At 35.3% G+C, this 14,854-nt stretch overlaps 1 protein-coding gene across 10 annotated transcripts in view; it reads right to left on the bottom strand.

Annotated features, from left to right (window-relative positions):
* Positions 1 to 14,854, bottom strand: part of unc13a (unc-13 homolog A) — a 169,306-nt gene that overhangs the window by 42,059 nt on the left and 112,393 nt on the right. For all 10 annotated transcript variants that reach the window (XM_033046858.1, XM_033046865.1, XM_033046856.1 and 7 more), the window contains 5 exons: positions 9,567 to 9,682; positions 7,466 to 7,629; positions 5,342 to 5,492; positions 3,514 to 3,582; positions 618 to 707 (listed from right to left, as the gene is read on the bottom strand). In XM_033046858.1, the coding sequence (XP_032902749.1) occupies positions 618 to 707; positions 3,514 to 3,582; positions 5,342 to 5,492; positions 7,466 to 7,629; positions 9,567 to 9,682 (590 nt within the window). The remainder of the gene's footprint in view (positions 1 to 617; positions 708 to 3,513; positions 3,583 to 5,341; positions 5,493 to 7,465; positions 7,630 to 9,566; positions 9,683 to 14,854) is intronic.

Genomic DNA, 14,854 nt, shown 5'->3' with positions numbered 1-14,854 from the left:
CAAAATGCTGAAATAACACAGCGGGACAGACAGCATCTCGGGAGAAAATGGATCGGGTGATAGGTTTTCAGACGCAAACTGCTTAATCGTCCAAAAGTGAATTCTCTTAAATACCCTTATTTTTGCAATTCACGTCGAATCGTCATTATATAAATTTGTCCCGAATGATTCAAATATTTTATCCTCACCAATTATAACATTATCTTTCCAATTTAAAAACAAGATCTTTCCAAAGATTCCTATTTGGTTTCTTGTGCTTAATTTTGAGAGCATCTCTTCAACATCCTATAATTGGACAGAATTGCAATGTTGATTGATTCAGTTAAGGGATCAGGCTACACAAAATTGCGGGGGAATCAGGCTAGTTGTTTGGGCAGATGGTATTCCAACAAAAGGTTTTTAAACTAGATTAAAAGATCACATAAACATTATTTAGAAGTTATTTATGCTTGATATTCATGACCTTTGTGCTAATTGGTCAACGTAGGGTAACCAGCCTCTAATCAGCAATAACTCCAGATGATACGTCTTAATCTATAGGAATGCATTTTGGTCGACTTTCACTAGTTTCAAACTACAAAATCTGTATTCATTAAATATTAATTCTATTAACCTACCTTCATCCTAAAGAAAGTAATGCTGGTTAGAAGATCAACAGTTGACTTCAAATCTTGTAATCTTTCAGGACTGCTTGCTGGGAAGTTATTCTGGTTAAAAACAAATATTACATCTCCAATTTCAAAATTACAGCCATAAATGCAAAAGAACAGACCATACAAATATGATTGACCTTGAAGAATAGAATACAATCTAATGAAATAAAATATGTTAGATTGACATTCCAGTTCTATGGTAGAAATTTATTCTCAGTCATTGAATTGAATTGAATAAATGTTATTAGCCAAGTATGTATACATGCAAGGAATCATATGCTCATTGTACTCCATTCTTAAAATTAGATTCCAGATGGAACTAACATGTACGCTCAGGAAGCATTATTAGAACATCCACTTAATGGACTCAGCAGAGGATGAATTTTCACTTAAATATTCAAACTAGGAAATTAATTTAATGTCATTTTTAAAAAGGTAAATTCTTATTGGTATTGAACTCATCCCAGCATTTTGCTCTCTCCAACGTGTTGTAACACATGCACATAAGGAAGTTATGCAAAATCTGAAAATAATATAATTTACTTTCAAATTTCGAACTTAGCTTTACCAGCCAATTATATTTCATTCCTACCACTAATGCATGGAACAGGTGACATTAAATTATATGGCAATATTATAAATTTATCAGAAACCTTGCTTCTGTGCAGACATCATTGTTTATCAATATTCTATGGTTCAGTAGATTCAGTCATAGAACAAAAAAAATCAACTTTTATAGTGGTAGAAGGAAAAAGATTCAACAAGGCAGTAGGACTGGAAATTGATCTCTGTTGTGACCCTTATTAATCAGCAAAACCGAGGAGGCTTGAAATACAATCAATTACAATTTGTGCAGAATAGACACAGTCCCTTGTTAAGTGTTAAACTTCTTTCAAGACAAGTTCACAAAATAACTTACAACCTAGAATTGACTAGAGTTTTACTTTTGGTGTTTCAGCAGCAAAACCCAAGGGTTTCCTGCACTTATTGGAAACACTGGGGCAATCAACAAAACCGATTGATTGAATTGAGTGAAAGATAAAGCAGAGAGACAGACCCTTCAGCCCACCGAGTCCACACTGACTATTGATCACCTATTTGCACTAGGTCTACGTTATCCCACTTTCTCATCCACTCCCTACACACTAAGGACAATTTCAGAGGTAAAATCCACACGGTCATAGGGAGAATGTGCAAACTCCACACAGACAGCACCCAAGTCAGGATTGACCCGGGGTCTATGGTGCTGGGTGAGGGCAGAACTACCAGCTGGTGCCACTGTGCTACTATAAAAAAAACCTTTATGTGGTGCTGGAAGGAATGAGAGTTCCCCTGCCTCTACTGCGAGTGTTAACAACTGCAGTGAGCTGTTGCATTAGTTCTCCTCTTCCTGAACTTAACGATAACACCAACACTCACCTCACCACAAAAGTCTAAACAGTCACTGAAAGCACCTGCCGCAAATTATAGAAACCCAGGCTGGCAAGTTTTTGACTTCACGACTGTATAATCAAAAACGTGGATTTCAAGTTTAATTTGAGAACTTCAAAGTAATAGATCTACCTCATGGGATAATTGATAGATAAACAATTGAACAAAAATACTAATAATGTACTGCATTGCTGACTTAAAATTGAAGTGCAACATTAATTTTGGCTCACACATTGTTTTCCGCCTGCTATGTTAAATGGAACGTGCAATATGGATAAATGATTCTAGCCACTGACGTTTTTTGTTATAAAATACTTCCAGCTGCCATTTTCCACTTATTGACAAAGAAGATTTTTAATGACCCTTTTCATTAATGATAGTCGTAAAGATTAGCTGAGGGTGGAGTAATATTAGCCTTTTGCACTGCCACCAAAATGTTGCAATTCAGTGAATAGGTGGAAATTTAGATGCAAAGTACAAGCTGGACAACTTGCTCAGTACTTGAGAATTCTGTGTCTGTTTAGTGATTACAGTGGATAATTCTGTAATGAAGAGAAAATTGCACAAATTGAAGCCTAATGTGCAAATGAGCATCCCATTTTGTCGGCCAAACTCAAGCTCAAATACTAATTTCGTCTTTGCAATTATACTTTCCGTTATTACAGCCTTCACATTATTACGAATTAATTTACAAAAATAGGTAGATTCAAATTTGAGTAAGTTCAACAAGGATTCCCATATTATTAGATTAAAGGCAGTTCTGCTATAATTCAATAATTATGGTCTTAACAAATCCTGTGTTATAGAAAGTCGCATTATAAAAACTATTGTAAAGTGGGGAGAGAGGGGTTAGGGGATAGAGCGTTTCAGACTCCAATAACAAAGGTTTTTTCGAAGGATTTTCAAAAATAAAGATCTTTGCAAGAGCAATACATTTATTTTTTATTATTGCCTACTAAAAATACTAAAGGCTGGATATTACATTGTTTAATGGAGTATCATTGCACGATTGCCAACGGAAGCGATTGGTCGACAATTTAAATGACCAAATTTATAGTTTGTGATACTATAAGTGGCAACTGTGTTCTTAAGAGACAATTGTATCTGATTATTATGACAACACTATCAGAAACAGTTTTTTTACATGTACTATCATTTTCACAAGGCAGCTTTTTTTCCCACTTGCCAAATTCAAAGTAATTTTGAAATGGTTCTCTCATTCCCAACTGAAATCGTGTTACATCCAATTCGGCTTGGCAATCCAAATACTGTTCCCTAATTCATTAGTCTTTATATTCAATTTGCGCCATGGAACTGCATTATAGCAGAACAACCAAACATCTAAGCATGCCTTTAATTCAAACTTATATTTACGACTTCATTTTCCCCAGGCTTCAATGAGAAGACATTACTTTGTGCAAAAACTCACCCTATACATTGACAGATCAATACGAAGGGAATTATGCAGTTGGTCCAAGAGTTTTACAAACCTCTCTTTCTGCAAAAGATAACAAATAATTTAACTTTCTTTCATGAGAGTGAAAAACATTTAAACATATATGAAGGTAATAGATTATATTTTATAACATATCTCATCACAAAAAAACTATAACAATTATTCTGAACTGAATATGAATTCTATTTTATTCCTCTATGGCATTTGTCACAATAAAACAATTAAATAACTAGAATCACACTATTAAAAAATGTTTGCCACACCAGCACGGTGGCATTGACATGTTTGCAGTTTCCTTAAATGTGTCACACCCAAGTCTATTAGGAATAGCTGAACATTAATCATTATCTTCTGCATCAAAATGGACCATGTTCTTTTAGAAGCATTTCAACATATATCATTTATTATGTCTCAGAATTTTAAATATAGATTTATCAATTTCAAAACATAATTAAACTTGCATATTTGTTACATATTGTATCTTTAGAGTAAAAAATAAAATCACAAATCATCCAATTTGCCTAACGGCATTCACTGACAATTGATGGATTGAATTGAAGCATACAATGTGGAAACAGGCCCTTCAGCCCAACAAGTCCACTGGTCATCGAACACTAGTTATCAAACTTTCTCATGCACTCCTGACAAATTAGGATCAATTGTCAGACGCCAATTATCCTACAAACCCACATGTCTTTGGGATGTGGGACGAAACCAAGCGCCCGGTAGAACCGCACACAGTCATCAAGAACATGCATACCACACAGCATTCAAAGTCAGGATTGAACCCTGGTCTTCTGGTGCTATGAGGCAGCAGCTGCGTAACAAGATAACATAATTTATCTTACCTGGCGTCAAATATTTCAAATTGAAACCCTGATTTAACTAATTTCGGATCAAACATTTTTAAACAGGCAATAATCAATTCGCCCATGAAAGCACATTTACACAAATAAAAATCATGTACTTAAAAAAAAAAATACACACCTCCCGAGTACATGAATATGCATAGTTTAATTGTTTTGAAATTGATAAATCTATATTTAAAATTCTGAGACAGAATAAATGATATATGTTGAAATGCTTCTAAATTCTTCAGCAAAGCTCAATAGCCAATAATGGGATAACATCTCATGTTAATTACATGGATTCAAAATAACTTACATTGAGGAACCCATTGAGGAAGCTATATTTAATTACAAGCTTTCTAAGTTGTTTAGCTATGTGTAAGAGATTGGTGCCCAGATACTATAAGACTTGACACATTTTGCATAATCAGTAAGAGTGCTGCATTCATCTACATGACAAGCATGTTCTTCTATTGCAACTTTCTGGAGAAGAAAATAAAGTTTCAAGGAAGCTACTTCAGCTACCATAAATACCTATATATTCATTTTGTCATCCTCAGTTCAAATGAGCGCCAAAATATTCATGCGGCAAAACTAAAGTATTATAAAAGGCAGCTCTACAATTTTTAGCCAGCACAACTAGCAATGCAGAAAGATTCCGATCCATGGAAGAATCAAAATGACATCAGTATAAGGACAGGACATATTGACTGTCTTAAGTTGCCACAACAATGGATTCATTTTTTTGCATATTATACAAATCATGCATTTCAGAAACATCAAAGTATGTATGTATTCTCCCAATGCTTGGATTTTTCTGCATATTTTGCTTAATTTATTAATTAAGGCTTTATATTTTTCACAATTTTTGTTCAAATTTCATAATGTCAACATTCCAGAGAATCAACATGAAATGGGAGAGATTTACTGCAATGCTCTATATTAATACATACCCCAAAATTGGAGGCTGAAAAGCGATCAGAGGCGGAAACATTGGTGGAGGCAGTGGTATGCGCATAGTAAGCGTTGATATTTGCCAAAAGAGTGCTCATTACAGCAGGTACTCCAGGGCACATATACTTTGAAGAGAGGCAGGCAAAATGTCTACAAAAGCACAAAAGTAGTAGCAACATTTCAGTAAACTTTAAATTGTAATTTATATAAATAAAATTCACTCGAGATAAGTGCACCTCGAACAATACTTTAACAAACAAATAAGTTAGCTAGCTGAGAAGCCAAAAACTGCAAATGCTGAAAATCTGAAAGAAAGATGGAAAGTGCTAGAAAAAGAGATGCTGGTTTACAGAAAAACACTCAGCAGGTTAGTCATCTGTGGAGGAGGGATAAATAGCCTAACATCTCCTATCCATGTCATCCAGATATATGCAGCCTGACCCACTGGGTCACTCCAGCACTGTGCTGGAAATAATCAGGTGGTCAAGCAGTACCACGAAGAGAGAAATCAAGCTTTCAGGTCAATGACACTTCAGCACGATTGGAATATAGAGGAAATAAGCATTTGTGGGGACACTGTGCATATGAAGCACCAATTCACATCTATTTCTTTAAATCTAGTGTATCACATTTGGCTTTCAGAATGTTGTTTACCGAATGTAAATCAGGTGACTTCAAGAGTTACTGCCACAAGGTGCCTCATCTTCCTTATCAGGAGTTACTGCCTCATCTTTTATCTCGTTGCAGCCTTTGGACTTAATATTGAAGTTGACAATCTTTGCCATATAACCTTTCCTATTTGTGTGAGATATGCCTGATTCTGATATCTACCTCAGTTTTTCTCTGCATAGATGCTACTTGAACTGCAAGGATTCCCAACATTCTCATTGGTTTGAGATTTCCAGCAACTGCCATGCTCTGCATTTCTTGGTTATAGTGTGTTCATTTGGTTATTTTCCCCTCTATGTACCCAGTCATCTAATAACCAGACAGCACCAAAAGTATTGTCATCTGCATCCAGACCCGATCTCCACTCTATGTACTGCCAAAGATATTTCTTTAAGTTCTCTATACTGGTCTCCTCTTTGTGCAACATAAAATATACCTGATTTTTTGTATTTTCAATTCTGAAGAAGGGCATTGACTGATATTTTAATGCTCTTTTACCCCTCAAGAGATTTTTTTAAACCCAACTTTCTGCATAGTTATACCATTACTTTAATTTTAAATAAATGACCTACATAATGGACCTAATAGGTCCCACTTATTAAAAATGTTTTAAAATAATACCATTTGTATCTGCGACATATGGTTCCACACATGGCCTCATTGCTTTTGGTTGGAGTACAGTGATAACTATGCATTAAAATCTGTTGCACTGAACGGGAGAAAAAAAATGTTCAATTATATTCCACGGTTTGCCCAAACTTTTCCCATCCATTGTCCCTGATTTATCTCCACTTTACTGATACCCACTATCACAATAATAATGATGGCTAATTCAGCAAGAAACCCAAGAGTAGCTTGCTCACAATTCTCCAAGTACCTCCTTCAAAACAATTATCCAGTAGAGCTTAGATGCCAGGGAATGTTAAAATTAAAATATAACCTAAATTGAGGGATAGCAACCAATGCCGAGTAGTTGAATGTTCAATTACTATGATGTGAAACCAAGGGATCCAAGGTCTTATTTAAAGCACATACCTTGGCTGTATCATTTCCATTATGTCAAAAATTCACATGACAAAGAATAAACATCCCCTTAGCGCCATTCCATAAAAAATCCTTGCCAGCCAATTAATTTATTTTTAGTGATTTGAAGTGATGTTGCAGGTTACTGTTCTTTTACTGGAGAACCTAGTCTGAAGAAGAGTCCAGACCTGAAACCTCACTTATCCATGCACTCCAGAGATTTGCCTGACCTGCTGAAATACTCCAGCTCTTTGTCTTTTAAAAAATATATAGAATGCAATATTTATAACAATACTGGCCAGAAGTACCAGTTTAAAATGCTCTTCCTTATATTAACAAAAATAATAAAATAATATTTGTGAAAACGCTAATGTATTTTACAATACATACGGTATTCAACAATTCATATTACAACAGCTGCATGAACTTACGTCATAGCCTGATAAATGGATTCTACACCAAATCGCATTGCAAACTCATCCACAATTTCTTGTGCAGTCTCATCAAAATAAACTTTCCAAGCGTCATCTCCTTTTGCATCTGCGATTTTCACAACTCCGTTGTTTTGTATATCCGTCAAGAAATGAAATAAATTCTAATCCATAAGTACACAAAATCAGAACATTTTAGCAGAGTCACAATCAAAATGCGAACATTTTACTATAATTAATGCAATGACTATTATTGGATCTTGGTAATATATTGTACATGCGTAATTTAAATAGCTACAAAATGTCTGTAAGGCAGGTCAAAGTATTTGTGGAAGAGCATGAGAAAACAGGCTTTTTTGTTCCTTCCAGCCTGCGAAACACTCCACAGAATATAAAATGGAATACTAAGGCAGTTTGATGATGGGTTACAACCGTAAATTGCTAACTCTGTTTTCATCTACATGAAAGCTAACTGGCCAGAGAAGAATCTTCAACATTTTCTGTCTTTACGCGTCGAAGATAATATTCACCAATGACATTTTTAACACTGTCATTAATTGGCTGTGATACAGGTTGTACTCATAGAGAGTCACAGAGTCATATAGCATGGAAACGGGCTCTTCAGCCCAACTATTCCACGCTGACCAAGATGCCCCATCTAAGCAGGTTCCATCTGCTTGCGCTTGGTCCATATCCCTCTTCTATCCATCTACTCTAGTTAACTCAAAAATGAAATGCACTAAAAAAAATGCACAATTTTCTGCTAAAGAAAATGGAGGTTAAACTTTTCCAAGAAAAGCCAAGTTTCAACAGCATTAAAGTTAGAATGGCCTAGAGCATTACTGTCAATCAAAAGCAATTACTGTACTGAATAATGTCAACAAATAGAGAACAATCCAAGCAATATATACCACCAAATCAATTTATTACATTATAGTTTATGAATCCTTCCTCAAATACCAGAACTCTTCCAAGTAACTACTTGGAATTTATGGTCATTCACTGTAATGTAACCATTTTAACTTTACCTGGTTACAGCTAATTGTAATAACAAATACAAATGTAATATAATTACAATTATATAAGCAAACATTTCAATTTCATGCCTATTTAAAAAAAATACATATGCATAAATAATCCCATTTCATCAAAGTATGTTCAAGGTTGCTGATAATGTGAGTTTCAAATGAATCAATCCATATTACCTTTGGAATTTAATAAAAAAACCTTGTATGCAAAGAATGAGACTTGCAGAAAAGATGCCATCTTAAACAATGCTATATATCCAGAATAAATACACACACAGACACAGGTAGAAACACTGCACCACAAGGCATTAATCCTGGATAGATACTTTCAAAGCAGGTGGAATGTGGAGATGTAGGTGACAGTCGAGGTGGTTAAGACAGAGGCTATTTGGCAAAAAATATAAACCTGGAAGCTTTAATTTGTATGGAACCCATTATTTCCTATTTTCAAAGGAGGTGACCAATTTTCTTCCAATTTAAATATTAGTAATATTAATCATTATAATTATATAAATATATTATAATGATATGAACATTAAATGTAAATAAACATTACCATATTCAATATTAACTATATTAAATATTAAATGAAGACATCCAATCAGAAACCCAGGATCATCAGTTAACCTTACTGATCACCAACTTCTCCCAAGCCATCAGTGGGACCAAACATTTCTTCTCACCAACCACTGGATTCCCACATGTAACATTTGCTCACCCACTCCTTCAAATGGAACTGCCCAACATTTGCAGCCTCAACAACACACCCTTCCTCGTTATATCTAGAATACAACCCTATGTCTCAATGATCAATCCCACTCCTACTTACTTGCTCTACTAGTCATCAGCCTTAGGAAACACGTCCCATTCATTTAGATTTCCCATGCAGATTTAATCCATCTGCAAAGCCCTTCCCTCCCAAAGGCCCCTTGGGCTTAACTATGGTAGGACATGTAAGAAACCATTCAACCAAGCTGGATGATCACCGCAGCCCACAGTTCATGTCAGTGGATTGATTCTTCCTGAGGGAGAATGCATATATACCATGTAATTACCAGTGCATAACCAATTACCTCATGTAGACATGTATACTGAACATGGTAGGGTGCTACTTTCTCTTCTCCTTTTATCTCCACACTGATATGTAATCGGATGGCACCAGATACTGCAGATTTGTCAGTACGTTTATCTGGATGTGGAAATTATTATCAGAGAAAAGGTAGTTAAACATGACATGAAATTCTAGTTTACAGGCATTTATTTGAAAAAATACACTAAATAATAATTTTATCTCTCAACTAGACTAAGAATTTATAATTTCACACTGAAAATTATTGGAATAATATTGGGAAAATTCATCCATTTTCAATACTTTAATATTTTTCTGGAGAACTGTTTTTAGTCTTTTATTAGGTTACTATGTTGGTACATTTTTTTTTAGATGTGCATCCTTGAAATAAAGACACATAAGAGAAATACAACAAATTTCAATAATGGAAAAATAGCATTGTACACTTCTAGCAAGGTCCAGATGCATGAAGATTCATGGTCAAAGACAATGCGATCCTTGCCCTTCTCCAAGCTTGTAGATGTGGCTGCTACACATAGAAATTTCAGTAAGGATGCCATTAATGAAGCACAAACATCTTGTCCATTGCTTCTTGCTGAAGTTGGAGCACTTCCTGGTCACATATGGCTCCCGTTGATTCTCATCTCTACCACTCAATCCCACCCCTCAACCCCATTCCCCATCTTGCAGCTTGTTCGACTTGCCCAACCCCTGCTCATTCTTCCATTTTTACTCTTTCTTGGAGGACTACTTATGCATCACCCACACCACCCACATCACCCACACCAAATCCTGGCATCACATCACTCCAATCCTCAAACAACTTCACTGGCTTCCCATCTCCCACCGGATCACCTACAAAATCCTGGTCCTCACCTACAAAGCCCTCCACCATCTGCCCCCCCCCCCCCCCCCCCATATCTCACTGACCTCCTCTCCCCCTACCAACCCTCACGGTCCCTCAGATCCACATCAGCCGGTCTCCTCTCCATCCACAAGTCCAACCTCCGCAGTTTTGGGGACAGAGCCTTCTCCAGGGCAGCTCCCAGGCTCTGGAACTCCCTCCCCCAACTGATCCGCAATTCCGTGTCCCTCACCATCTTCCAGTCCCGCCTCAAGACCCATCTCTTCACCTCTGCCTATCCTTAGCCCCACGTCCCCCTCCCTTTTCATCTGTGCTTGAATTGCCTCATATTGTGTTTTGAATTGAATTCTGTCTTTAATTTGTGTACTAGTCATGTCTCTACTATTTATTTCATTCCGCTTACATGTTTTTCCTCTACTTGCTAAATTTTTGTAAGGTGTCCTTGAGACTCTTGAAAGGCGCCCATAAATAAAATTTATTATTATTATTATTATCATTGTACTCCCACCATTGGGTGCAAACATTTTTTATAGTTGAATTGACATCAGAAGTCTTTCAAAACCTGCTATATCCCGACTTCTTTACCTTGAAACAACCACAGCATTTACCTTGAAACATACCAGCACCTAAGGCATGTAGAACTGTAGCAGCTATCAGCCAATCAACCTATAATTAGTATGATCCATTTAGATAGTGTTACTGGCATGGGCACATGTTCAGCCATGCAAGATTGAGTGGGTGCTTGCTGGAGGTGTTAGCTACAAAATGGCATTGCTAGCAATACATCAATGTATATATTACTCAATGGGCAGGGAAAATATGGTCCCCTTCAGTTTGAAAGAAGTCTAACATTTTGATCTTTAGTAAAATAGCGTGGAAAATAACATTTAATATACTGTCAATATATAAAAGCTACATTTGGACCACCACTCATTGCAGAAGTCACCAGCTTCTGAAATTCCAAAAATAACCTGGATTACACATTTGGTTGATAACTACATGAAAAGAATTAAACTGAAGTGTTTATTACAACACAAATTCCGCACTTTGGAACTCTGACTCTTTTGCCTGACCATTTCCCATCAGCGGCATGGCAGGCATGATTTACAGAACATCTTTGAATTGGGTTGATTCAAAATTACTCTATATTACGTTGTACAAACAGACATTTTATATTTATTTAAGATGACACTATGGGCAGGTTTACTTAAAATTAAACATTATTCAGGTACTATTACAACAAAGCACTTAAGAGTGTAGCTCAGTGCACTCATAAGTATATTTATTCCAATTAAAGTTTGGGCATTGGAACAAACGGAAAATAAAATTAAGAATTTACTTTTACAGAGCATCTTTTTCTCAAGTTTACATCAGCGATTGTTTTTATTGTCGTAATACTCAAATAACATGTCCTCATATTGGTTTCTTACTTCAGAAATAAAGTATTTCCAAAAGCATGGGCCAAATGGCCTAATTCTACACCTATAACTTGTGAACTTGTGAAGATCTAATCAGAGTTTAATATTCCCTATGATACAGACAGATATCAGCATTAATATTGCTCTTGGATAACTTCAGGAAGATGTTTATTGTGACAATTTAGTACTCAGATATCATCTAGTTCATTACCAATTTCTAGTGTTTACAGTTTCCTTTAACTGTAGAAAGAAAACCCATATCAATTTCAAGTGCTAATTATTGACTTTCTGATACAATTCAAAGCAGCAAAACTGATTCTAAGATTTAGTGCACTGAATTATGGAAAGCGACAGAATTAATTGATTTCTTTCCACATGAAACTCTGAGTGGACAGGTAATCTGGGTTTACATAAATTTCTAGAAATGTAGATAAAAGTTAATGTCAAGTTAATAATATCAAATTAACAAATGTATCAAGTGCATTTGTGTACTGTATTTGCTGAAACATAAATGATTGTTTACAGTTGTTATTCCTTCTACTGGTAGATATTTTTAAACTTTTACTTCAGGAACCTCCGGAGCATTTCTATCATGGATCAACAAAAGCAATACAATATCAATTACAATGCTATCAGATACTTATTTCCACAATGGCTTAACTATGCTCAATTAGGTACTTCTGTTTAAATATTAAACAAAAGATGATTTTAGGACACGGTATGAGCTGTGAAAGACAGTAGGCAAAATGCACTTAAGCAATGAAAGAGTAAGTAATTAATGGAGCAATAATTATGCGCTAAGTGGTTAAAAAAAGTAAACAACAGCTCCATTTAAGCATGAACACTGAGCAACACCACAACCTAATTAAAGATCATATTTGCTGACAATAACATATTGACTATTTTGGTATTCATTAAATGTTATTTAAAAGCATCTGTTTGAACAGTTACAAAAGTGAGGCAACATTAATTATTTGGTTGGCTACCTTCCTAATTTGCCATTATATCATATTTTCCAAGTATGTGGTATGCAGATGCCAAAAACAATAAATTACCCCAGATTCATAGCAAAACTTGTAACTAGACCCTAACACTGATTTATAACATCAGAAAAATGTGATTAAATGTCATTAAATCAGCCACAGAATTTAAAAGAAAAAAATGTCAGAACCTCTTTCTATTAAGGGTCCACTAGATAATTTGATATCAGATTTTTCCTGCTGGACAATTTCCCATCAATTCAGCAAACCTCATACCAAATTTGGTTTAATAACATGGTAATCTTTTGCAACACAGTACAACTGTGTGGCAGAAAATATTGTTAATACTGTGGAGTGAAAAAAAAATTTGATTCACCAAACATGACTATCAACATAATTAATTAATGGTCATGGAATCATTAAGAAATTTACAACACGAGATGGTAATTTGACCCACCGTGTCTGTGCAAATTTGAAAATAAAACTATATGACCTAATTCCATCTTTCAGCCTTAGCCCCATATCCCTATAGACCATGCCTCTTTAATAATATATGCAGGTACTTTTCAAATATAATGAGAATTTCTGTACCTATCACCTTTTCAGTATGCAAGTTCCAAATCCTTATCATCGCTTAAGTGAAAAAAAAGCTGTTCCCCTCAAATCAGTCTTCCATGTCCCCTAGTTATTGGTCCATCTTCCTATTAGTCTACCAGAGTCTTTCACAATGTCATACACCTTAACTATCTCATGAGGATATTAAATTATGGTACAATAAAATATAATCATGGAAAATCAATATAATGAGCAAAAAACAAATTAGCTCCTAATTGTTATTCCCTAACAATTTAACATATGTAAATAAAATGCACTACACAGTGGTGCCAGTTTCATCATAAGATTGTGAAGCAACTAATCAGTATCTAAAATCTATTTAAGGTACTTCATTTTCTGTATGCCCAATATGATTACAGAGGCTATTTTACAAGCTATCAATGCCAACCAAACATTCGCAAAAACAACCCAGTGGCTATGCCATCAACCAGTAATGACATAACATGGTTATAAAACACACTGGATTTTTTGTCCAGTTTTGGCAACAATTCCTTGGTAACGGCATAAAGTTATCATTATTAACTCTGCTCACAGCATTGACCATACATTTCAGTCTTCACTGAACCTTTAATAGCTTCCATCCTAGAAATCCTTGCATTCCAGAGCTCGATTCAATGTTTGGCCTTAATTTTTATTCTTCTGCTCAGATGCTGCGAGGCTCACCTCGGGGTCCATGCCTTTCTGCCTCCAGTGGCCAGGTAAGGGAAACGTGACCCATTTTACACCTGTTGTCCAGAGGGCTTTAATTTTGTTCAAATTCCCAGATCTGTACAACTATTCCACAACCCCCTTCTGCATTGGGAAATGTCTGTTGCTATTCAGTGCTTTCCCCAAGCACCCTATTGTGAATCAAAAACTCTCAATTGGAGAAATTCAACGATACTCCTACGCAGCACAATGCGTGAATAGACAAATATGCTAACTACAAAAACTAACCCCGTGACCTAAAAGCGCTAACTTTATTAATTAGTTGAATTATTTAATATAACTTGCATTTTATTTATTGATTTACACTCATATACATTCTATTTATAGTTACCTCTCTAATCTGTTATTATTTTTCTGTATTTCAAGGATATAGATTACATTTTTTATAAGAGATTTAGTAACACAGATGCTTTTGTTCATAACTAAAAAGATAAATAAAATTATTACAATTCTATGTCAATAAAACTTAAGATGTTTTTGATGATTTTTATGTTAGCCAGAATCTGTTGAATGTTGTTTAGGAAATACAGACAAGCATATGATCTTTAATTTCTCTAAGCTTGTACGCTACAGACACACTGTTTAAAATAATAAAAACCTGTATGGTAATGTATCTCAGGTCTTGTGGCATTTTCTTTTGACTGCCTTCACACCAACATTCAGACTCTTAAAAACAGTAACTGAAAAAGGAAATGAAAACAAAAGA

Source organism: Amblyraja radiata, chromosome 29 (genome assembly GCF_010909765.2).
Source record: "Amblyraja radiata isolate CabotCenter1 chromosome 29, sAmbRad1.1.pri, whole genome shotgun sequence".
NCBI classification, from domain to species: Eukaryota; Metazoa; Chordata; class Chondrichthyes; order Rajiformes; family Rajidae; genus Amblyraja; species Amblyraja radiata.
Note: the sequence above shows the minus strand (reverse complement) of the source record. Positions and strands in the feature narration are given on the sequence as shown.